At 42.4% G+C, this 25,739-nt stretch overlaps 2 protein-coding genes across 9 annotated transcripts; one reads left to right on the top strand and one right to left on the bottom strand.

Moving 5' to 3' along the window:
- Positions 1–20: 20 nt before the first annotated feature.
- On the bottom strand, positions 21–21,900 carry MPP3 (MAGUK p55 scaffold protein 3). Of its 8 annotated transcripts, none has more exons than XM_085532519.1 (20): positions 15,520–15,632; positions 13,372–13,482; positions 12,819–12,937; positions 12,185–12,262; positions 11,772–11,852; positions 11,282–11,419; positions 10,267–10,348; positions 9,283–9,368; positions 7,986–8,060; positions 6,814–7,010; positions 6,280–6,344; positions 5,402–5,422; positions 5,068–5,109; positions 4,521–4,685; positions 4,103–4,183; positions 3,284–3,377; positions 2,385–2,493; positions 1,785–1,907; positions 1,423–1,528; positions 21–645 (listed from the first exon to the last, which is right to left on the bottom strand). In XM_085532519.1, the coding sequence occupies exons 2-20, from the start codon at positions 13,394–13,396 to the stop codon at positions 629–631; spliced, it is 1,704 nt and encodes a 567-aa protein (XP_085388645.1). In that variant the 5' UTR covers positions 13,397–13,482; positions 15,520–15,632; the 3' UTR covers positions 21–628. The 8 variants fall into 8 exon arrangements, 6 of the variants coding, with proteins under 6 accessions (XP_085388645.1, XP_085388646.1, XP_085388642.1 ...); XM_085532520.1 differs by having other exon boundaries at positions 1,423–1,525; XM_085532516.1 differs by lacking the exons at positions 21–645; positions 15,520–15,632 and adding an exon at positions 21,561–21,900 and having other exon boundaries at positions 1,170–1,528.
- LOC107325172 (G protein-activated inward rectifier potassium channel 1-like) lies at positions 16,819–24,535 on the top strand. Its single transcript, XM_015885763.3, has 3 exons — positions 16,819–17,948; positions 21,899–22,115; positions 22,439–24,535. The coding sequence occupies exons 1-3, from the start codon at positions 17,298–17,300 to the stop codon at positions 22,912–22,914; spliced, it is 1,344 nt and encodes a 447-aa protein (XP_015741249.3). The 5' UTR covers positions 16,819–17,297; the 3' UTR covers positions 22,915–24,535.
- The last annotated feature ends 1,204 nt before the right edge of the window (positions 24,536–25,739 follow it).

Raw genomic sequence — 25,739 nt, 5'->3', positions numbered from 1 at the left:
GTAGATTCAGAGACACTAAATAAGAAATATGCTTTTAATAAGCAATGGTGTTAGTTTTGCTAAATGCTTTGGAACAAGAATAACATCACACTGTTAAAAGAATGAGACCAGTGTACCAGAAGGTGTTGTTAGAGGGCACAGTACAGAGGAAAGATTAGAACTCAACAGGCAATGGAAAACAGGAACAAGTTTCAGATAATAAACACCTGCACCATACTCACATAATCAATGTGTTTTCTTAGTCTTGCCCACCTTAAAAAGCTGAATATTCTTATCTGCCAAGTCCTCCAACAGATAAGATTTCCTTTTCAAGACGTGACGGAGCCAAGTGCATGCTCTGGCTGCCTTCACTTGATTTGTAATAAAGGTATTCACAAGTGCTGGGAGAATGATGATTTGGTGCCACAGCTCTGCTTCCTGGCGTTTCAGCCTCCTCTTCCTGGCAGCCTTTGCAGAGCTGCTCTATTGCTGTCCATGTAGCACCCCAGCAGTTGGCATTTGCAAAGACACCTTGTAGAAAATAAGCTTCTTCAAGTCACATTTTACACCATACACACTTTTCAGGTAGACTAAAGAACGTCCCTGGGTTATGAGCTGGATCAGTCACACAGGTATGTTTATGGGCTGCTTAACATCTATCCTGTGCTGTTAGGAAGAGAGCGAGTGGGAAAGTGGGCAAAAGCCATTGCTGAGCAGACTAATTACTACCTATGCAAGACAGCCAGAAGCACTGGGAAAGGGCTGAGCTTGAAAAACAAAACCAACAATACCAACAAAAATCCCACCACCACCTCTCAGCTGCTAAAACACAGACAGTTTACAGAGCCAGTCGAGTTTCTGTGCCGAATTAAAAAGGGTTTGCAAACCAGTAATCCTGAGTGGAAGAAAGCCAGCTGAACCTTTAAGTAACTGACTGGGTGTGGGCACTCTCCCTCTCCCCTCAAGTAGCAGACTTGTTCCTAGATAAAGTACCTTGTTCAGATGCCACACGAGGTCTGGCCAAATGATGAGGCTTCTTACTGTCCTAGCATTGCTTCAGTGCTTTTGGAGCATGGGACCCTCTGCATATTTTTACAGGACAAAGTGCACTATTTGTAGTCTAAAAGTCACTCCGGTCTTTTACTAACCTGTTCAGGCTGAGGGTACACAGCTGGTACTCAGGATTCCAATTCAAGAAGGCAGTATCAGCTTCTGACTTTATTTTTTTCCCCCCTGTAGACTTTACATATTACTTTCTAGAGAGAATGGCAGTTTTGAAGTGAAATCAACATACTTCCCTTTTGTAATCCATATATTTACAAGGCTTTTTAAATAAATTCTTTCCTTTAAACAACATGATAGCAAACTATGACCTAACCCAGCTGACTGGCACCCAAAATGAATCCTTGCTTAGCTTATCTAGCACAGTTTTAAGCTGATTACATGCACTCTGGAGATCTTCTTTCACCAGCGTAGTGTCAATTAAATGGCCATAGTGCTCTTCGATGAATGCTGCTGAATTAATAATTTCCTGCTGTTCTTCATCCTGCTGACCAACACAAGAAGATGATTTGATGTTTTCAGTATGCATCTGTAATTACTCATTAGCATTTTTATGGATACCAGCACAATAAATCATGACTATGCAAGAAATAAAACAACAGCTGTTCACGTTAGGAAAGGGGAGGAAAGATCTGACAACTGAGATGAAGGAGCAAGAGGTGTTAGGGAGGGGGAAGAAACATATTACAAGAGGGAGCTAAGGCACTTATCTCACACTGCAAAATGGAGCTTAGAATACTTACAAGGGGTGTTGAGATTTCTTCTGATACAGGAGACTTTAGGACATTTTTTTTCTTTTCTGGAATGAGGGGCTTCACAAAGATAACATAAGGCTTAAATTCAGGAGTCCTCAAGTGCTTCACTGCCTGTGAACAGATGCATTTTGTCATATTATATACATTGTGCTCCAGTGATCTGCTCATGCTGGGTTCAGCAGTTTCACTTGTGTCATACATAGGCCTTCATGCCACGTCTAACCACAGCAAGCTTTCATTCTTCAAGAAAAAAAGATAATATCAGCATCCCTTCAGGTATTACAAAAGCATGTGAGCTTCCTGGAGCATGGTCTAACTGCAGGGACACATTGCTCTGCACTGCAACTCCAGGAACAAGGACATGAGAAAAGGACAAAAGGATTGATGTGACAGGCAAGTTATTGTTTGCTTCTTGCAACAGGCCAAGCACCGCTCAGCCAGCAGCCTGGCTACCTGTCAGAAGGGTGTTCAAAGAATATCACTGCTCTCTGCACAGCAAGCAGCCCAGAAGGTGAAAAATGTTTGTTACTCAGGCAGGCAGCATTACTAGATGTATTTGCTTTCCTTAAAATAAACTGCAGAACTTACTTCAGGAACCACATCCACCAAACAGACCTTCTTTTTGGCCATCACAGACCGGATTGCCTCAAGACTTGTGCCATACAGGTTTTCTTTGTATTCTCCATGTTCCACAAATCTAAAAAGTAAATACAAATATTATGTTTCTCCAATATAATCCACAAGGAATATTTAACTTCCAACATCTGGTAGCTGTTTTCTAAAGCCACAACAGTCAAATATTGTGGAGGGAAGGAAGGTAGGGAAAAAAAGGGTTTCTTTTTCTCATTATTTTTTCCTTTGGTTGCTTAGTAACAGTTGTCTTCTTCCCATGACACTGCTAGTGAATCAGCAAAAAAATAGAGTAAGAAGCTGCATTAATTCCATTGACTGCTGTTCAAGTCTACTAAAACAAAGAAGTTGTTTCTCACATGAAATAGAACAAAGCTGGCAATGAAATGGACTTGGATCCTTCCATCCTGTGGGAGGTTAGCCAAAATCTGCCCTTCTAGGAAACAAGCCTGACCTTACAGAAAGTCTTTTATATCCATGGATTTAGCCTACAACTCACTTTGAAGTGGAATTAGGAATTGAATTTCCCCATGTTACCCATCATATTAAATGGAGAATAAAGTAGGACCAACTAGATATCTATTACTTCCACTAGGTCAGTTCAGATCAATCACACAGGCTTAAATTCTAACCTCTGGTATTCCTACCTCTCTTCTTCTGCTTCCAAATTGTCTCTTAGTGTAATTCTCGCTTCACACTAACAGTCCATACTGAATAAAAGTTGTTCCTGGAATACAGAACCCTCCTAAAATGGCTCCCCCACTTTTACCTGATTTTGGTATTCACATTATATGAAATTTACTTGGCAATATCTTCCAAATGTAACCAGTTCTGTCAGTATTTTAAAGTGAACTCACTTGTTTTGCTGCACATCTGTCTCAAATGATTGCTTAGAGACAAAGTTGTATTCTACTCCCTCTTTCTCGTGACTTTTCTTTGACCTCGTTGTATCTAAAAGAGAGTGGAAGCAAAGCACAGCACACAGGTCAGCTTCTGCATCTAACCTTATCACCTCTGTTTGGTTTCAGACACATTTTCATGACCTCAAACAAGGCAGTCATATTAAAATTAGTATAAAATAGAAATGACGTTATAATGTAGTTTACAGCAAAACAATAAGACTGAGAATGAAGTTAGTTTGGGTATTGGATTCCTTTTCTTTGAACCTCAGAAAATAAAAATAGAAAATAGATAAAATTCTGCTACGTTGCCTGTGAAGTTGAAGTATGCCTGGCTGGCATGTGGAATCGGGTTCTTGATGGGTTATATGAAACCAGACACCTTGAACCTTAGAGTTCAAGACTGCTAATATTATGCAGCATTTATTTATGTTTATTCTCTTCTCAAGCACAAAATCCCATTCCTTAAAGTAATAGAAACAAATACAAACTCTGATTTGATTTCTATCTGCATTTCCAGCTCCACAGTTAGTCAGAGATATTCACCTGCTGCTTGGAAGCTCCTGTTTGTTACAGCAGTTTATGTTCTCACTTTTATACAACACGTTGTGCATGTGCACTAAGTCATACTCAGACATTTACAACGAGAAAATAATTTCCACTACCTATGAAACATGCAAATAGTCAACAGCTGAAACACTGATCAATGCAATGAAACTCCATTCATCAAAGCAGCTAGCACTGTACTATTCAGCAGAGTCAGTAAGTTCTACTCACGTGGAACTGCAACACCATACTCCTGTGGGTTCTCTGACACAACCTTCTGCTTGAGCTCGTTTAATCTGGCTCCCAAACAACCTAATAAAAGAGAATGGTCCAACTACTTTTTGTGGGGAATAAGTATTGTAGAGAGAATAAATTCTATCTGTTCTATCCATCTGATCCATGAATTCAATCCTTTCACACAAACCCTCCCCTTCACCAACTGTTCTAGCAGCATAAGGATGCGTGTTTGAGTAAGAAGCAGACCCCAATGGAAAATGAGTTAGATAAAACACAAAGACTTGCCATATTATTTATTAAAGATTTGGCAAGGGGCTTTTTTGTCATTTTAAAAGATGACAACAAAATAATAATTGGAAAAATAAAAAAAAATTAAAAGCTATTGGAGTGAAGGCAAAATTCCATCTCTTACCAATCAAAACGATCAGCCTCTGCTGCTCCCCAGGCTGCTGTTGGTATTTTGTAACCTCCTCATATGTCAGGAGCTCTGCTGCATCTGCCTGGTCTGCCTGCTTTGCTTCGTTAGGATTGTTCTCCTTCTCTTTACGACTTAACCTAAAGCTCCTGCGTAAGCCAGCTGTGGAGAAAAAACGAAAGAGGCACTGAGCCACATCTTCATTTGTTTTCACTTTCAAGCTTGTTCTGTTAGAAGGTACTGTCTTTAAAATAGAGACATTCCCTCTATTAATTTATTTTTAATAATCAAATTACTGCACATATGCTAATCTAATCCATGACAAGTCTGTGCATTGGGTAGAAAACCAAGCACCCCACCTATTCTAAGACCTTTTCAAGTCACCTTGAGTACTGGTTATGCAAAGATCCAATTACGCCTTCAGACAGAGATAATGAGTTCACAAGTATGTGAAATTAAATCTATTATTAATAAAGAAAATTAGCACTGGTACATTAGTTTGGGTTTTTTTCTTGTGGGGAAGAAGTAGATTTTGGTTTCTCACCTATGTAATGTCCATTGAAATATCCCTCACAGTCACAGTCCTCTGCAAAGAAAGAAGTGGGGAGGATATGGGGAAGAGGAGGGGGATAGAAAAAGAAAACAATATCTTAGTATCTGCTGTATGCATCTGGGTGGTTGGTGAGGAAAGGGGTATTTGGAAAACATCATTACTTAACTCAATCCAAATTACATTACTTTAAGTAGTAAATCAAGAGGAAACAGCTGTATGAATAAGTTCAATCTACTACTCATTTTGCTTGAGGGCTTACCAAACATTTTAGGAAATGAACTGGCTGGTTACCTTCAGACAGAAAATGATTTAGGAGGGTACCTACCTTTATCAGAAGTCTGATCATCTGCAGTTAGCATGAAAGATAGAGTTGATAAGATTAAAAGGCTGACAAATAACTGCACAGAATTAGGGGGAATGGAAAGGAAGGTTCCTCTGTGTCTTATTTGCTTATCAGGCTTTTATATCTCAAAAAACACGCAGTAATATGCTCTTATCAAATGATCAAAGACTTCTTTGCTAGAACTTAGTAGTAAAAGATAATTAAGGAGGTTTTAATATAAAATTATTTTCTTGATAATGTCTGAATAAGTAACAACCCTCATTAAGTGCCTCCTAACATTGGACGTAACTAATACAGAAAACATTAAATTAAATGACTCATGCTGTATTATAATTCAGTTGAGCATCTGCCCTCCACTTCACAGCACAATAGTACTTCTCCATGAGATGCACCAAAGCATCACAGGACAGAAGTTTGCTTCTAGCAACGAAGGAAGACAACGTCCAGATTCCTGGTCTACATGAGCATGGCATCATACAGTCTCATGGCCTCCCCACACCTCAGTAAGAGCTGGGTCACCCCAGATTTTTCTTATATATATAAGATATATATATATATATATATATATTTTCTTATAGACGGTAAGAAATCCTCAAGTATCTAAAAAACCACTTAAGGCCTCATGTTCTTGAAAGCAGGAAGAGAAGGTCAGCCATGTTTTTAAGACAGCAGGCACTTGCAACACTGGATAAAGCTCAAACCAAACTCTTCCTATGTGGCAACTCATTTCCACTTAGATCAACCAATGACAGAAAACACAGGACATGTACTAAAGTGCTATTATTCAAAATACGTTAAAAACAAACCATGAGAAGTGAAAATCAACTACAAAAATCACTACAAGAACTGAACAGACTTACATAATGGCTTCTTCACAGTTCTGGGATTTGGCTGGGTGCCTATACTTCTTCTGTACATCAATCGTCTAAATAGAAAATAATCAGATTTTAGCCATTAAAAAACACAGAAACATTCCAGCCCTGATGATATCTGGGTCTAAGCTGAAGACTCTCTTAGGAACCAGAAGAAACATCAGTTACACTTTTTCTTTCACAACTATTTAATGCATAAACTAAAAACTGTTAGAATAAATCAGTATTTCCTCATACTGTGGAAATAATGCTCTGTCTCTATAAGCCAAGAGGCTCAAGGACAGATATTCCATGTTTAATCTCAGTGTTCCTGTTCTAAAGCACAAACCAGCTGGAAACTGCCCTAAGCAAGCTGGCAAGTTCTTTATATAACTGGGGAATACAAAACCTTCTAGCACTGTCCTCCAAGCATGGCATGATTCTGCCCTTTATTTCCTGCAAAAGAAAGCAGCATAGAAATGTGTGATACCATATTGGTTAGTTAATAAAAACAATAAAATTGTGTAATCTTCATTGACAAACCTTTCTTGGAACTGCTTTGAGGGGATCAAGCCTGCTCTGAGGTTGGTGTCTCCAACACGCTTTGCTTGCCACCATGTAGGATCATCTTGGCTTACAACTTCCAGGATGTGTCGTCTCTTAAAGGGCAGACCAGCCTCCTGGCAGGGAATGGCTCTGTCTTCTTTGGGATTATAGCAGAAAAGGGCCCTCATAAACACCTTCAAAAGAAAGTAATGCATCCTTTCTTCTTGTCCTCTTTGGAATTACAGTGTACCTTTAGAAAACACTTTTCTGACTAACACCTTTAACTAGAAAAATATATATGCTTTTCCTCTTTCTTATGCTTTGTGGTACTCAAACATACTGACTCCTAGTATGCTGCATTTGTATTTTGACTTACATCTGTGCAGAAAAATAAACTAACTCCCAAGCATCTACTCAGTCATTATATATTGTCACTGTGCAATGTGAAACTCAGAGTCCCAGATAAGCACAGCATACATAAATACAAAATGCAACAAACAGGAAAAATAGAACGAGAAAGAAAAAACTGCAAAGAGGGATTTATGGCAAAGTAGCCTTATTGTAAAGGCTGTTCTTATTTCTTTAATCGACATCTGATGCTTAACTTTGGATTTGTCTCCTGCCACTACTGCATGTATCAGAGAAGAAACATTTCTAGAGGTAATTTGAGGGGTTTCACGGAAGAATTCATCTGCAAAGAACAGGGAAGTAGGGAGGTTGAGAAGGAATCCTGGAGGGGAACACTGACACAGTTAAGTCATTGCTGATCAAGGAGGCCAAAGGCAAAGGCCTAATGCAGCCAAATGACGAATGCAGTTCTGTTGGAGGGCAGATCTGTTTTGACTCAAGCGAGTGGCAAAATGCCCAGTGATAATGGGCAGATAACAGCTGTCACAGCAAGAGGAGACTGGCAGGAACACCAGGTTTAATTACGCAAACCAAGAGCAGCAGCTAGATTACGAATGAAAACGTTCCAAGATGAAGACAACAGAATTCACCTAAGTACTTACAATGAACAATATGGCACAATCTTTTATGTCAAGAAGGTGCTCTACTGTCTCTTCAGTTATATTACGTGTGTAATTCTGTGATGATTCTTACTGAACCAACAGGAATCTTAGATAAATGCAAGGATGAAAACTGCTTTGGTACTCTACCAAGCTGCCTACCTTGCTGTCTTTTAGACGATCTTCTTCTTTGATGGCTGGAATTATTTTTAATGTTATCGATCCCTGAGACTGTGCCTGAGAAAAAGGAAAATGGCTTTTTTACTTTGAAATCACTGTAAGGACAATGCAGACTATCCAAGTCCCAATTTAGGAGCCAGTCAGTCTTCCTCTCAGAACTTTAATAGGCAAAGCTAATCCACTATTTAACTGTCATGCTGTTCCATGAGTCTTCCACAGTACTGTAATCCCCGTAGAGACACCAACAGTAATTCCTCAGCTAGAATATATTAAGACTTTGCACTAAAATTCTTTCCTTTCCTTTTAGCAACCACATTCATTTCTGGATTACAGTTCACAAAGTATTAAACATTTCCATGGCTTTTAGTTTGATACCAACTTAAGTTTTTGCAGCCTGAATATTTTAAGGTGCTTGGCTGAGAAACAGTTGTTTGCCCAGATTGCAGCTCTTTTTTCTTACTCATTAGGGTGCAAATATAAACATTCACTAAGTAAACACATCCATTCTAAATATCTATGCTAAAAAATGTCATTTGTTAGTTACAGTAAATTAAGAAGTGATTTTAGGTGCCTGAAAATTCAAAATAGGTTCGTCTGATCTATTTTTAGACACATTCCTTTGTATGAGATAACTGTGTCCTAGAGGAGCCTGGTACTCTGTATAGATAGAAATGGAAAGCAGGAAGGTCAGGGCAGACAATCATTTGTAGGTCTTCTTCAGAAATAAAACATGAAAAGAAAACTATCACGTTGCAGGCATTTAAAATAGGACAAACACCACCCCAGGATCCCCATGTGGGAGTTCAGAAAGACTTAAAGATTTGTGGGTTAGAGCAGCTTGGAGCAAGAATTGCTAAAGCCTTGAGAAATCTGGTAGTAGAGTACAGACTGACAGCACCAATAGGCACACAACTAACTTTCTTCAGCTTCCTGACATAACCACATCATCAATAAACTGCTCTTCTATTAAGAACACACTTCTAATTTGCAATTTGCTTGTCATAAACAAAGCATGAAAGGGATGTTCTTGACAAAGCAACACATAACTTTATATTTGTATCTTACTTGGTACCGATTCAGTTCCATGGAAGTTTCTGAAGTCAAAAGGAGAGGGCTAAATAATCCACGTTGAGAAGAAAAACTCTTATTGTAAAGACAAGCAGGGATTCCATCTTTTAGCTCTACACACACATCTCACACTCTAGGTTAAATTTCATCATCTATCGTAATTACTAGATCACCCAATAGAAAAGATCTTGAAACAGAAATCAGTGCAGACCAAAATCTGACTTATTTCTTCAGGTCGTTTGTGAAGCACAGCAATACCATTGACTTCTCTCAGTTCATCTCCTACGTGGACAAGACCTGAAAAGAGAAGTAAGTTAAAGCCTATAGAATGGAAAGCAGCACTCCTCTGACATCTCACCCAGGTTAATGACAAAGAATCTGTGAGTAAAGCAAACAGCAAACAACTCACAATGCACTGAAAACACCAAACATACCCAAAAATAAGATTAAAAGTTAAAGCATCCTCTTTTCCTTTCCTCTGATGCTTACACCTACTCCTCCCATCTCTGCTGGCATTTTTCCTAGTGGTTCTTTTAAACGAAAATGTATCTAATTAAAATAATAGATTCCTGATGAAATACGGAAATGCTAAGCACAGCTCTACTCATTTCATTACATTTATCAGATTATACCAACATGAAAAATGGTAACAGTCAAGAAAAAAGCTGTAATTAGCTAATATTTTTTCATCACAGTAATTCATTAAATTTTGGAGTTGTATTACCTGTGTATTAAAAAGTACATGAGGCTTGCATTCTATAAATCACACGTAAGGCCAATTCAGCTTATTGCATAAACTCTGAACAAGCACCTTCTAGAAAACAAAGTCAAACACCACATGAATTAACCCTGTAGGATCTGAAGTGTGTTGCACGACAGCCTATGGAGGGAAGTCCCTTCTGCCACCAGGCACTTGAAATTCAGCTGCCAAGTGAGCCTACCATGCAGGCTTCCCTTCCCCTTACAGGAAGAAAGGCAATGCCAGCAGTGGAATCCCATTCTGAGGCATGCTGGGATGATTCATTCCCCAGCAATGCTAGACTCCTTCCACTGACTGCACAGAATACACATTCCAGTTCAGACTTGGCATCTAACCGTTTCCTATTATGAATTAAGTGAGCTCTTTTTCATAAAATAGTTGGCACATATTTTAAACACCCATGCCCAAAGAGCTGGTTTTGCTCATGAAATTTACCACTTCGATCAGCTGCACCACCTCTCATGATCCTTGCTACAATCACAGCCCCTGTATGCTCATCTCTTCTGATGGTAGCTCCCTGAAATAAAACATAACCCCCCCCAAAAAAAAGAAAGCATCACAAGAAGTTTGCTTAGGATATACTATCAGTGAAATAAACTGTCTTCTAAACTGGAATTCATTAAGAATTCATACAGATTTTGTCTTCCACATTATCAAATTTCACTGCTGCTGAACTTCAGCTGGTGTCCATGTCAGATGGTTGCAGGAAAGCCTTGTGCTCCCTTTTTTTCTGATTACTCTGCTTAACGTTTACATCACACTGTCATTATGGTGCTGATATGGACTCAAGCACACAAACAACACCTTGCAAAGTGCTTTCTCTATGTGTCTTCAGAATCTTTATACAACAGAGCCAGCCCATTTATGCATAAAGGGTGAGGAAAGCCAAGGAATTACAGAGTTTTATGGGTTCTTTGCAATTCCAAGCTCTGCTGGCAATGTAAAACTTTAATCAGGAATTCAGCCTCTGCTCTCCTCAACTACCTGCTGTCACACACAGTTGCAAAAAGCACTTCAGCAGACACTTTCCCCACTGTAATTATTTTTCCTTCGGAAATCATTTCTTTCTATTTGTATCTTGCCAATACACCGTTTATAAACAGCCACTAAACATGCTCTTAACATACATCACTGACACTCATGTAAATGAGGTTATTCAGTCATTGTATGCTAGCAATGATACGAATTACTGTGCATAATGAGCATAATTACTTTCACATATACAGTATCCTCAGAAGTAACGTTCCCTGCAAGTTACAAACATGTCTGTAAAGTGTTTCATTCAAAACCATGAATCTGTATCAGTTCTTTTAGACAATTTTACTTCAAAGCACTCTTGCTTTCTGTAGAATCCTTGGTGATGCCCCTCATGCACTCCTCCTCTGTATTTACAGTGGCCCCCCTTCCAACACAGAATGTTATGACTAGATGTGCATTATCTGATACGTACCAAGGGCTCTTTATTTTTCACTAGCCGAACAATTTTCACCGATTCTTCATCAAAATCATCATCAAAGTTATCTGGCAGAGGTGGAAGGACTGGGTCAAAGTTCTTCTGTGCTACAGTGTCATGTACTACAAGCATTGCCTGTGTAAACCAAGTAAGAAACAGTAACACAATGGAGTTAAAGCATGGCTTCCCATTTTCACCTTTCAGGCATTACAGCAAACATAAAAACAAACACACAAACAAAGAAAAAACATCCCTCAAAGCTAATTTTGGGAAAATGCTACATAGAAGCCCTGAAGCAGGAACAAGTGGTTTCTTACTGGTCTTCTAGATACAATAATTGAAGAAATCAGTACTTGGTGCTAAAGGCTTTTGCTTTCTCTTTGGACGGTCCAATGAAACTTTTCCTGCACAGAATGCTGTTGGAGTTATGCAAAGAAACTTGAGCAAGTTCTCTGGTATGTTTTGATGGTGTTTTGTTTTTCTTTACCCTGAGATGTGGTGTTGACAGCAGCTGAAGCAGCTCTTTTTCTTCATTATTCACCGGTGCAGTCTGCAATTCTTCTATTACCTTCAAAATAAAAACAAGCAACTTCATAACCAAAGGTGTCCATAGTTCTCTACTATCCGTACAAAACTCATAAGCTGTGCATGAAACAAAACTCTGGTGTTTGCTCTGCGGTAAAGCACATTAACACTATTTGCAACCAGGTGCCATTATTTGTGTGCATCATGCAGCAAAAGTTTCCTTATTATCCTTCAAAGCCTGGACACCCAAAGATTTCCAAGAGAACTTAGGAAGAAGAGAAATACATACCCATAGAGCACAACGGCTTTGATTTGTTGCAAGAGTGGACTTAAAGAGAAAAGGGATAAAAAAGGAGATAAGAGTTTTTAACTCACATCTTCAACCAATCCTGCTGCACTGTGCAGAACAGGAGTCGGACTCTGTCTTTCATAATGACGGAGCTTTTCATGTATCTGAAAAAGATACAAAACTTCTTAAAATAAATAAAAACATTCTACATACCTTTATGCAAAACTTTTCTGAGATAAGTATCAGGAAGAAAATAAGTCACCTCTCCTGGGGTTATTTTTATCTATGAGGCTTTTCTTTTGTCTTCTTTGTGCTAATGGTAAGAAATCTGTTAAAGCTTCAGCAGCACAAGGGAAAAAATGAAGTCACCTCATGCTGCTTTTCAGCTACTGAACACGGTACCTGCATTATGGCAACTGCATCAAATAAACTATAAGGTGTTCTTAATGTATCTAATTAGATGTAACTAACTACTGACCAGACCTTACAGACAGCCCTTCCAGTCTGATTCCCATCACACAACACAATATGACCATCCAATATTAGGCAGAAATGGTTTTGTTTGAACAAAGTATCTTGATTTTCATTGAACTTTCTTCAAGTCTAAGCTCTGTGCTCTGGTCAACACAGAATGCTATGCAAAACCAAATTAGATTTGGCAAACCAAGGAAACAGAGAATAAATAACCCGTAAGAAAAACATCGATTGATAAACTTTTACCTTCATCAGGTAGCTGAGACTCTTTTCACTGAAGACATCCTTAAGGAACCCCATTTCCTCTTTATGATTTGAATCAGGTCGTAGCTGAGATGTCAAAAGGGCTAAAGTTTCATGTAAACCTACATTTCAATTCAAGAAAGAACAAAAGATTTTGTAGAAAGCACATCTTGCAAGCCCCTGTACTACAGGCTTAATGTCAACTACGTTTACTTGGGTACCACCTTCATTGTTATTAAGTCTGCTCAGAGGTGGGTGCTTGTTGTCCAGTCGTTTTTAATGCTTCCTTCTTAATTGGTAAATACATCTTGAGATACAACACCCATCACATTATGGCCAAAGCTACCAAAGCAATGCACTTTTTAAAGCCACAATTTTTGATGTTTTCCCCTTCACGTATTCCCTTTGCTTCTACAATGGCCAACCCCTCTGACAAACCTGAAGTTATCACAGCTCCTATCTTATTTAACTGCAGCATGAGTTTCCTGCATGAAATAACACACACACACAGCAAGGTTTCAGTCATTGCTCTGCTGAAAGCATGCAGATTTGTTACCTGAGTCTTCTGAAAGCACTGGCATGGCTTTGTTCGTAATCTCAGACACAAATGTTCAACTTCAATCAACACAACTGCTTCTTCCTTCTGGACTGTGAGTCAGAGACAGCCCTGAAATCAGGAAAGATAAAAATCTAAGCTCAAGTATGTGAAAAAAAGGGAGATTATGTAAAAACAGTCATTTACTACTACACATTTTTCTTATGTGTTTGGTTTAACCTGAGTCAGGCACAACCCTGCAGGTATTCTTCTATGCATGCAATAACACGCAATAATGTAAGATACTGTGTTATATAATAACCATAACATCTTGTACAGAGCTGATGGCAAAAAGAACAGATGCTTCCCTGTTCTATTCCCAAGAGAGCCACGGCTTTAAAAGGCCTAAAGAGCCATTGAAAAATGAATAGAGAAAACATGCTATGGAATGGATGGCTGAAAGCACTGATCAGCACCACATGCACAAGAACAGAGTGTGCAGGATGATGCCATCGCTGAGATGTTCTGGCATCCTAATGCAGGCTGTGCTACAATTAGATGCAACTCATTAAAGCTTAGCAGGAGTCAACCTTGGGCATGGGTAATAAGGATGCTACAATAATTACAGCTGACTCCTTTGTACAAAGTAATTCCATTGGACACTTTTATTGCTGATTTCTCTGGAGGGCAAATGACTTCAGAAAATTTTCATTTCAAAATGCAAAACTGAATCATAGAATGACCTGGGTTGCAAAGGACCACAATGCTCATCCAGTTCCAACCCCCTGCTGTGTGCAGGGTCACCAACCAGCAGCCCAGGCTGCCCAGAGCCACATCCAGCCTGGCCTTGAATGCCTGCAGGGATGGGGCATCCACAGCCTCCTTGGGCAACCTGTTCCAGTGCATCACCACCCTCTGGGTGAAAAATTTCCTCCTAAGATCCAACCTAAACCTCCCCTGTCTCAGTTTAAAACCATTCCCCCTTGTCCTATCACTGCCCACCCTCACAAACAGCCTTTCCCCCTCCCTGTTTATACGCTCCCTTCAAATACTGGGAGGCCACAATGAGGTCTCCCCAGAGCCTTCTCTTCTCCAAGCTAAACAAGCCCAGTTCCCTCAACCTTTCCTCACAGGAGAGGTGCTCCAGCCTTCTGATTATCAAGACAACACATTTATTTAATTAACTTTCAAGGTTCTTTCTGCTACGTATTGCTTTGGAGAAATAAACACATTCCATCCTCTATCCTTCACTGCATGCCGGAATAAATATACACCCAATGCATTCATTGGCTCATTTAGTAATCCATTTCACTTGACATGTACTTGATTCTCTGATTATCAATAAAGGCAACTTTAATTGCCTGCTCTGTCTTTATGAGAACACACGCCTCCCCCAGCCACACTTTATTGAGCACCAAAACCAAAGCAAACAAACTTATCTTCCATACTCTTAGTCAAAAAGCATCCTGCCCAGAAGCCTGGAAAACTCCTTTAACATCTCTAAAACCCAACAGAGAACTCTGGGCCACCATATTGCTTGTTATAATGGAAGTTTCTCCCAAGGGGTGATCCCATAACCCCTATAGCTCTGTATAACCCCACCAGGCTGTGCTGCTGGGCTGAATGCTTAGAGGAAGGACATGCATCCCATGCCCAATAATTAATCACTAGTGTTCTCCTCAAGGCACTAAACTCAACCCCAGGCACTTGGCACGTTGCAAGGGAGGCTCAAAAACCAAAGTGCCCCTTTAAACTCACAGTGTGCATCTTTTTGCCTACAATCCCCCACCTTTAACCTTAACTCCTTTTGCACAGCACCCCGGCCCAAGCAGTACGAGGCCTGGAGCCCATTCATCCACAGCGATGCTCTGCGCTGTCACACCCCGCTACCTGCGGGAAGGAACCTGCTGCGGTTCACCCTACAACAGCAGGTTTCTGTAATCTATAGGGCCGAGTAGGGGGGGGGGGCAGCTCATGCCAGAACACAGACTGAGAACGTTCAGAGCGGACCGCAGCTACAACACAGCACAGCTCCATCCCGCACAGCCCAGCTCCATCCCCGCATCCCTATACCCTCATACTGCCCCGCATCTCATAAGCCCATCCCCGTTCGCCAGCAAAATGGCGTCTCCGCGGTCCCGCAGCATCAATCGCAGCTGTATCCGTTACCTGCGATGCGGGAGCGATGCCCCGCGTTGCGCTGCACTGCGCTGCCCGTCCCGGCGGAGCAGCTCCCGGTATCCGCCTCCTGCAGCCCGATGCCGGCCGCGCTCATGCGCTCCGAGAGCAGCTTAACGCACCGCCCTCATCCCCTCCCCCGAGCTGCCGGTGGAAAAGGCCCTCATGATAAAGGGGGGGTTGAATATCGACATAGAAGGAGACCCCACCTTCTCCCTGGGCAGCCCCGACGGTGCTACTTATTGTAAAGAAGTTTTTTCCTCATGTTTATACGGAACCTCCTGCGTTCCGGCTTGCACCCCTTGTCCTGTCATTGGATGGCACTGAGAAGAGCCCGGCTCCATCCTCCTGACATACATCCTTTATATATTTATATACATTAATGAGGCTGCCCTTAATTCTCCTCCGAGCTAAAGAGCCCCAGCTCTCTCCTAAGATGCTCCACTCCATCATCTCTGTGGCTCTTGCACTCAAGCAGTTCCCTGCCCTTGAACCAAGGGGCTCAAAACTGGATGCAATATTCCAGATGTGGTCTCACCAGGGCAAGGGAGAAAGGAAGGAGAACTTCTCCCTCCCTACTAACCACAGCCCTGCTAATACACCCCAGGATGAGAAAGAGGAGCATTGATATCCCCAATGGCTGAAGAATCATTAAACCATCAGGGCTGATGTGTTTTGTTCTTGTGTATTGCTTGTGTATCAGCTTGAGAGGTTTGGGGTATTTCTGTTGTCCTTTAAGGAGATGAGTGATGGAAGAGCGAGAGAACAAGAAATGAAATGCAGATGCTGCTCCTGGGTTAAGATGCAACAAACAGGCTCCTATTGTTTGCAAACATCTTAAAGATCCTTCTGCAGCACATGGTGCAAATACTGATGCTAAACTCTGCACACACCAATGGCTTATTCAGTTCCTGAGCTAGAACTGAAGCAACACACATTTAATAGTGATTCCAGGCTGTTTACTAAAAAAGGCCACTATTTTGTAAGGAGAATGATGTGCCAAAAATTAGGTGTTGGAATGAATGACTTGAATCACGGCGCTGCTCTTATGTAACTGAGAATTAAAACACTGATTATTTTTTGAGGGGAAAAAAAAAAAAACATCCATATTTTAACTATTAATATGTTGGGCAATAAAAATCACCAGCCTGGCCCCAATTAGAGCTTCTAACACAATTAATAACTGCCAATTTCGGATCTTTTCTGTCCATTAAAAAACATGAGAACTGCATTAAAATCACTTAAGCTCTTAGGGAGCTTTTTCTAAACAGCATCTCTGCTAATTGGGCCATAAATACAATTGCACAACTGGTAGATGTAATTACTATCTAATTCTGATAGATAAGCCCTCGTTTGCCTTTGGAATCTTTTGTTTTCTTTTCAACTCAGGCTAAGCATTAGCGTGTTCGCATCCCTTTAAATGCTGACCTATTTCAGGAATTCCCTTTAAAATCCCGGCGCTGCCGGCAGCACGGCCTCTCGGCGGATGCCTGGCTGCCGCTCCCGTCATTATTCTCACTCCCGGCTGCTAAAGCTAGAGACGAGCTCGGGATATAGCAAAGCACCGGCTGCGTGGACCGAATCAAGGCTGCCAGACGCTGGGGTGGTGGTGGTGGGGAACCTCTCTGCCATCCAGATCCCCCGGGACTCAACCAGCTCCGCTCCGCCCCGCTGCCGCCCACCGGCCCGGCTCTCCCGTCGGCTGCGGGCAGCGCTGGCGGCGGCTCCGGCTCAACGGGAATCCCTGCATCCCACATCAAAGCGAGGGTATGGCTGCGGTGAGGAGGAAGTTTGGTGATGAGTACCAGGCTGTGGGCCCGGCTGCTGTTGGTGGTCGCAGAGAGAGGCAGCGTTTTGTGGATAAGAATGGGCGTTGCAATGTACAACATGGAAACCTGGGAGGTGAGAGCAGCCGTTACCTCTCCGACCTCTTCACTACGCTGGTGGATCTCAAGTGGCGTTGGAATCTGCTCATCTTCTTGTTGACCTACACGGTCGCTTGGCTGGTCATGGCTTCCATGTGGTGGGGCATTGCCTACCTGCGAGGTGACCTGCATCGGGCTCATGATGACACCTACAGTCCTTGCGTGGCCAACGTGTACAACTTTCCCTCCGCCTTCCTTTTCTTCATAGAGACTGAAGCCACCATTGGTTATGGGCACCGCTACATTACAGAGCGCTGCCCTGAAGGCATCGTGCTCTTCCTTTTCCAGTCATTGCTGGGCTCCATCGTCGACGCGTTCCTCATCGGCTGCATGTTCATCAAGATGTCACAGCCCAAGAAGAGAGCTGAGACCCTCATGTTCAGCCGTGCCGCAGTCGTCTCGCAGCGGGATGGCAAGCTCTGCCTCATGTTCCGGGTCGGCAACCTCCGCAACAGCCACATGGTTTCTGCCCAGATCCGTTGCAAGCTGATCAAGGTGAGGCCCCAGAGTGATGGCAGGAAGGATGAGGCAGCAGGTTGTGGTGGGAAAGGATGGGTCAAGAGAAACCACTTGTCCCAAGAGAAACCAAGCTGCCCTGACCCCCTTTTCTTGTCCATTGTGGGGCTTTCACTTGTAGCTCCTTACCCCTTGGGTCCCGCCTGTGGCCTTCCAGCATTGCAGAGGGTCTGTGCATGAGCTTGAATGAGCTTGCAGCCCTTTGATTTTCACCGCTATTTATTAAGAACTGACAAGGGTCAGTATAATTCAGAATGCAAAAAAAAAAAACCGGAACTCAAACACACCAAATAGATAAACAAACAAATAGAGGAGGCAGAACCGTTTGGCAGCCATGGGAGTCCTCAGACACAGTGGGCAAGAATAGAATGGGAGGAAAATACTGTGTGGTTGAGTGGCGTGTTGAGAGGAAGCAACAGAACAGCTCGGAGCAGCTGTGTCTTGTCACAGGGGCATGCCTGATGGGCTGCATCAGCAGCTGAATCCTGGTGGTTATGTTAATTTCAGAATATGAATGTCATAAATGTTTCATGTTCTCTATGGTAATCCTCTTTTTGGAGCAACTGCTTGGTCATTTTAATGCAGAAACGAGCCTGATACAGTAGCTGATAAGAGAATGGTAAACGAGAAGGGCTGCTTTACCTCTGCTTTGCGCTGAATGCTTGACTTAGCTGCTAATTTTTTCTTGTCAAGGAATTCCTTTTAAAATGGAGCTCTGCTAGGATTCAAAATGCGGTTGGATTTGTACATGGAAATGAATTGCTGAGAATTACAATGGAGCAATTTTGGTAGGAATCAGAAAGTCAGAGAATCCATTATTTTTTGCTGATTTCTAGCACCGAAAATGATCAGAAATCCTCCTCTGGAGTATTTATTTCTGGCCATCATCCAAGATGGAATGCAAGCCAAAGCAGAACAGGAGCAGTGTCACAGCTGTGATTTTACACTGATGGCAATGCACTGTAAACTTCTTTTGAAATGACACACCAAACACACAGCCTGGTGCACCGTTTGCTAATAATTCTATTGCTGCACAATGCCGGCTTATAGAGAAAACAGAAGGGCATTTGATAAGGACTGATCCATACAATAGTTGTTTCACAGATTAAGCAGTGAATCCCTGAGTAATACCTGAGCTCTTATAAACGATCACTGTGTCCATGATTTATCTTCAAGCTACTTGGTGACCTTTGGCAAATCAAAGCTATTGCCACAAGGATATTTACAAGTAAATGTGGGTTAGCTGCACCCTCAGTCCTCATGGCAAGGAGTGTTTTCTAGCCCTTAGTAGCCCTCAGTCTTCTAAATCCTCACCAGTTTGTCGAGCTGCCCTTTGAACTGGACACGCTGTCCCAGCAGAGGCAGCAGCTGCTCCAGCAGCAGATGAATTTACATCAGCTGCTTTGCAGCAGCTTCCTTTGTGCATCCCGTAAGCCTACGGTGAATGTGATGTAACTCACAAACCATTTCTCTGTAGCAAGTCCTGCCTGTTCTGTGCTTTGTGCTTTTGGCTCTGCTTCCTGCAGTGCTGCTGACAGCTGATCTTGCTACACTTCTGTGTTGGATTAGATAGCAAGATGTTTACTTGTGTCACAGTGAAACAATGTGAAGGAGTAAGTCTTGCCATTGAGATAGGAGCCATATTTAGTCCTAAGTTTAATGTTTCAGTGGGACCAATGGAGGACTTAGCTTTGGGTTTTTTCTTAGCTGTGAGGCAAATAACCTTCGGTGCTACTCACGTAGACCTTCGGTGCAACTCAGGTAGACCTTTGGATTTCCCATCTCTTGCCACATTATAAATCAAAGTTGGGGCACTGCTAACCATTTGCGCCCTGGTTCAAGCATGTATTAACCTGTGAAAGTTATGTGGCTATGTGGGAGGTCAAAATAAAGGCTCTCAGGTGTCCCTTTCAAACATACTGCTGGCAGTTTACAGTCCTGTACCATATTCTGTGCTCCTCTGCGTACAGCTGTGTGCAACAAAGGCTGATGGCTGGAAGACTTATGAAACTCTTTGTTTAGGATCATTTCTTTTTACTTAACAAATAAGCTGCTTTTCAAAATTCTCTATGCTCTGCATAAATCAGTCCCTTGTGCAGGTGCTAAAATACCTCAAGCACAACCTTTTGCTTTCTCCCAGATCTGTTACCTCTAATCATCCTCACCGGATTTGTTTACTTCAATCAAATCAACTCAATAGACTTTTCCCCAGAGAAAAATTGTTTGCAGATGAAAACAGCTCATTCAGGCAGCGATTTGTGCAAATATGCACATCTTTGGTAACAGCATTCGATAAAACTTTGGGGAGATTTGAGGCTCACGTGTGGTTCATACAGTTCATGTTGAGCCTTGTTGCCTTGGAGCAAAGATCATACGCTGCCAGCTGAGTTGTGCACCTGCTGAACAGTAGCCAAGCAACAAAAACAGCAGTGTTGTCTGCAGCTTGGTTCTGCAGCTTCCTTCAAAAGCAGACAAGGGATATTTTTGCAGTAGTTTGATTACACCTTTGCATGTCACAATCACTAAGTAGCGGGGAGGTGATCCCTTTTATTTCCTAGCACTCTATTTTACCTTTCAAAGCACTACTAATACTTGAGAACATTTTTTGTACAAGCATTCAGCTGGTATTTCCCTTGTCCTTCACAGCGGTGCAGAAACCATCTTTTACCTAATGGAGAACTTTGCCTATTTAGATAGGAATAAATATATCTAAGCAGAAAGCCAGGCACAGATCAGATACATAAAGCAATGCATTGTATTCAGAAAGGCTCAGTACTCCACCAGCTATCTAAACTGGTTATGGAATCACAGTCAATGCCAGGCCATTAGATATTCAGCAAGTAAATCAGAGAGACAATCTCAAGGTACTTTTGTTGCTTAGGAGTTGTTGTTAAAGACAGAAACTTTCTTTTCTTCCAAGAAAACCCATTAGATTGGAATCAACAGCAAAACTGCTTGCTTCAGCTTGCTCCCTATCACAAACGAATGGAGTTTCCACATAATGGAACCAACACGTTTATCAAAACAAATAGAACAAACTAGTAACTGTGTAATTTTCTATCATTCATGATCAACAATAATGTATTCAAACAGTTACCTGCTTTCTAATCAAGCAATAAAACAGGATTTTAAATAGTCTCTGCAAAGCTTTAGTTGTTACAATCAGTTTCCAGCAGTGACCTTTAAAGCCATCAGTGGAGGACCTGCCTGGTCAACTGCTGCACCTTCTCAGTTGTGTTTTAAATGCTAGGAAGGCTTGAGGGAGCTAGGAGAAAAAAACCAAACACCTACCCCATCAGCAATTTTTAATGGACCAATGAAATGATGTAAATACAAATGCAGAACTTAGCTGAATATGGACCATAAGAAATACCATGTGGTATGTAGTAATTGGACAGGGATGCATCATTAGCATTATCATCAGTAACACTGATTTGGACAATTTTGTGCAAATGTGACTCACCAGATGTGCTTTGCAATTACTATGATGCTTACCTTAAAGTCTTTTGAGCATGTACATTGCAGTTTCTGCAGAACAAAACATAAAAATACTGCAACGTGAATCCAAACAATTCATTAAAACATGCCTACCTTGTTGATTCTGTTCACACCAATGGGAACTTGTGCTGCAAGACGTCCACAACAAGTATCTGTCATAAGGAGTAAAGTGGGGTACCTGATGTTATTGTCAGTGATTTGTAAAATATATATAATGTCGTAATAGTTTGTAGATGATGATGAGATCTGGTGGCATGATGTCAACACCAGTTATATGTATCAACTTCGTATACATAGCACTGCTTATATCTCTACATGATGACCTAATACAGAGTCAAGAATGTTATCAGAGAGGCAGGTTTAAACTTCATTGCATTGCTCTTTGTATTTTGCTTCACACAGTGCTTAATGAACTGTATTTCCATCTCTAGTCCCGACAGACACCAGAGGGGGAGTTTCTGCCGCTAGACCAATGTGAGCTGGATGTTGGATTTGGAACAGGAGCTGACCAGCTGTTCTTAGTTTCTCCATTAACCATCTGTCATGAAATTAACTCAAAGAGCCCCTTTTTCTGTCTCTCACAAAGATCGCTAAGAAGCGAGCAATTTGAAATAGTTGTCATCCTTGAAGGAATTGTTGAGACTACAGGTAAGATACTGTAACATGGCAACGTGTGCTCTAATTGTTTGTCTTTGTCTTCAGTCTTAGCAGTTGTTGATCCTTGCATGCTCTGTAACATCCCATCATAAGCTACCAACCTTCATTGGCCTCCACCGTGCCAAAGGAGACCTCTCCTTACCATAGAGCTCTGCGCTACCGATGCAATACATTTAAGAAGAGACACTGCCAGTTCCTAGCCAGCCTCTGCAGGCACGTAGAGGAGTACAGCATTCTCATGTGACTCCTGTCTTAAGGAGAACCATTGGTGTAACTTATGTTACAATGTCATCCTCTTGTCTCTGTCTCCACAGGAATGACGTGTCAAGCTAGGACCTCATATACAGAAGATGAAGTTCTCTGGGGTCACAGATTCCTCCCAGTGATGTCCCTTGAAGATGGCTTTTTCCGTGTTGATTATTCGCAGTTTCATGCTACATTTGAAGTCCCCACTCCTCCTTACAGCGTCAAAGAGCAAGAAGAAAACCTGTCTCTTTCATCCTCTTGGAATAGTCCTGTTGACAACAAAAGCAGAAAAGAAAAGGTTTGTTCACTGGACTGTATCGATATTGCAGAAGAAAAAAACAAACTCCCTTTTAAACTTCAGAAGATCAGCTCAAGAAAGGAAGACCTTCCCAAAAGAGTCCTAAGGATGAGTTCCAGTAACACAGGGAAGACTTGCAGTACCGGGGACCTCCTGAATATTCAAGAGATGAGTTCCATGTCCAATGGTGAAGATGGTGATGACAGGATACAATTGAAAGCCTTAAAAATGAATGCTGAAGCCTAGACTCAGTCCAGAAGATGCCTAGAAGTATGTGTGCTCTAAAGATGAAATTGGAAGATAATCTGCCTGCCAAACTGCAAAATAAACTCTGATCACCTCCCTTAAGAGCAGAAGCATATGAGTCATTGTTTATAAACAGCATTCAAGACTGCTGACCTGAAAGAGTTTTCTTGTAGTAATGAAATAATTTGGTTTTCCTACTTTCTGGAAGGATGATCCTTTTTGTGTACAGATCTAATTTAGCCTAATAGAAATTTAAGATGCAGTAAGTTTAGACTGATGTGCCAAAGAGGTCCCTGCCCTGATATCATTTAGCAGCATGCTCATTGCAAATCACCATTGTCTTCCATACTTGTAGATGCTTTATCATGAAGCATGGACCGAGTCCTTGGATGGGTCACTCTCTGGAAAGAATTGAACATTCTCTCAAAGCACTTTTGCTCATAATGGCAGTTTACTTTCAGGTGTTGAACATCTGAGAAGATCATCCCTAGAATAGACAACCTTCCCTATAGAAATGACCAAAAAGATGTCAGTGAAGATTTGCACCTCAAGTGCTGGCATTCAGTACCTCTTTAAAGTGTTACACAGAGTTTTCTATATGACTTGCTTGAATGAGAGGGAGAAACACTCTTCTGGTTTTAAAGCTGAAGAACTGAAACTGCTTGCCTTACTGAATGTCAGGATATAGTAAGATCTGGAATCCAACTCAATCCCAGCACAAGAAGGAATCTGAGCAGCTGCAGTGGTTCCAGAGGAGAGCTGTGAAGATGACCAAAGGCCTGGAGCACATCTCCTGTGAAGAAAGGCTGAGGCGGCCGGGCTTGTTAAGGTTAGGGTAGGCTCCAGGAAGACCTCATTGTGGTATTCCCATACTTGAAAGCTTATAAATAGGAGAAGGACTGACATTTTACACAGTCTAACAGTGATAGGACAAGGAGAGGTGGCTGTAAACTAAACGAGGGGAAATTTAGGATGGATGAGAGAAGGAAATTCTTTGCACAGAGGGGAACGAGGCTCTAGCACTGCTGCCCAGAGAAGCATGGGAAGTCCCCAAAGCCAGACTGGATGGGGCTCTGGGCAGCCTGGGGGTAGCCAGCCCATGGCACAGGGTTGGAGCCTGATGATCCTTAAGGTCTCTTCCACCCCAATCATTCTATGATTCTTAACCATAAGTGGTTCATCACTCCCAGCACAATCCCATTCTACAGCCCTCCTCTATATGCAAAAACAGCCATTTTTTCTCCCAGCTTTTGGTGTGGCTCCATCCCACACAGAGGGCACTCAAGAACGATCCCATCTGCTCTCCATGGGCAGGGCAACATAAAGGGATGACTGCAGCCCTGTGCTGTGATGGGTGAATGGAGCCACCCCCACAGGGCCTGGATAACTCACTATCCCTTTGCTTTTGGTCTCCTAAATCCAATTTAAAGCTTCAAACTTGCATTTTGCACAGCTGTGGCCGTCTGTGGTGGTTTCCCTTCCCCTCCCCTCAAACCTTCACCATTAAATACGTGCTGAAATCTGTGGTTTTTTTACACATTTAAACGTTCCACGCTGGGATAGTTAACTCACCCCCCGGAACATCCAGAACCGACATTACAATAAAATCACATTCAACTTCGGGGCCTCGAGCGTTCTTGTGTCAGTTAAAGAGACGTCGAACACTTCGCTTCTCACACAGCTCCGCTCCAGCGCTGCCCTCTGCTGCCCGAACTGAGGTGAAGCAATGGCGGCCCCTCGGCCTCACAGACCGCGACTCTGCGCATGCGCTAAACCACGGCTCGGCCCGCCATATACCCGGCCCTACTTCCGCTTCCGGCCTCCTGAGTGCTACGCATGCGCATTGCTGCGCCCGAGTAGGCCGCGCGTCAGCTGGGCGAAAGACGCATGCGCAATGAGGCTCCACGCATGCGCATTGCTCCTTGCTGAGGCTCCCATTAAGCACCCGGAGCCTCAGCGCTGTAATCCTCCAATCAGGAGCTGGGAGATGTAGTCTTCCGGAAGCGTCAGCCATGTTGGGCCGCGTTGCATGCTGGGATTGGTAGTATTTCAGCACCACGCTGCCTGGCGGCCATGATGGTTGTGGGGGGTGTAAGTCTCCTCCCTTCAGCAGCGCTTTGCCCCGGGATTTATTTGTCCTTATTATCACTCTGCATTGCTGCACCTCATTAAATGCCTTCCTAACCGGTGACAAAGCCACTATAGACCCCACAATACTTGGTGGGGTTCACACAGGGCACAATAAAGGCATTGAACTGAGGTTTTATGGACATCCCTCCAGCCAGGATGGCTTTACACCATGCATCCATCATAGACACGTTCCCTGTTGCAGATTACACTGCTCCATTCCCTTTCCCTCTATGTGCAAAACAAGCATTTCCCATAGAGGGAAAACAACACATGAAGATGTTAATAAATGGGGAAGGTCCCACAAACCACAGCAATGGGGCGATGTTGGCTGATGAACTGGCATCACTTGTCCTCAAAGTCCCCCCTAAATCACAGCGGGGCCATCCAGATCCCCCATGGGATCTCATGGATCCCATTTATGGGACCCCCCCCCCCCTCCATGGTTGGTGACACCCATAGGATCAAGGCTCAGAGGCAGCTTTCAAATCTGGGGCTAAACTGGAGGAAAATGGGCCCTTTGTGCAGGGAACAGCCCAAGGGCACTTCAGGCAGGGTGACGCTATCAGCACCAGCTGATGTGCTGATTTATGGTGTTGGGGACGCAGCACATCTCCCGTTGTCCCTGATCCAACCTCAGAATTCAGGGGGATGAAAGTTAGTCTGAGTTCTCCCAGTAGGGATAAGGAATTACATCT

The sequence above is a fragment of the Coturnix japonica genome, unplaced genomic scaffold (assembly GCF_054131305.1).
Source record: "Coturnix japonica strain WE unplaced genomic scaffold, WE-NBRP24 Scf049, whole genome shotgun sequence".
NCBI lineage: Eukaryota > Metazoa > Chordata > Aves > Galliformes > Phasianidae > Coturnix > Coturnix japonica.
The sequence above is the reverse complement of the archived record's forward strand: the minus strand, read 5'-3'. Positions and strand labels throughout refer to the sequence as shown.

Coding starts and splice junctions, on each gene's coding strand:
- MPP3 (XM_085532516.1), bottom strand. CDS start 13,396: ATGCCAGTGCTTTCAGAAGACTCAG. Junction 4,184..4,520: donor GAGGCTGATCGTTTTGATTG/GTAAGAGATGGA, acceptor CTCTTTTATTAG/GTTGTTTGGGAGCCAGATTA. Junction 3,378..4,102: donor GTATGGTGTTGCAGTTCCAC/GTGAGTAGAACT, acceptor ACTCTCTTTTAG/ATACAACGAGGTCAAAGAAA.
- LOC107325172 (XM_015885763.3), top strand. CDS start 17,298: ATGGCTGCGGTGAGGAGGAAGTTTGGTGATGAGTACCAGGCTGTGGGC. Junction 17,949..21,898: donor TCCGTTGCAAGCTGATCAAG/GTGAGGCCCCAG, acceptor TTCCATCTCTAG/TCCCGACAGACACCAGAGGG. Junction 22,116..22,438: donor AGGAATTGTTGAGACTACAG/GTAAGATACTGT, acceptor CTGTCTCCACAG/GAATGACGTGTCAAGCTAGG.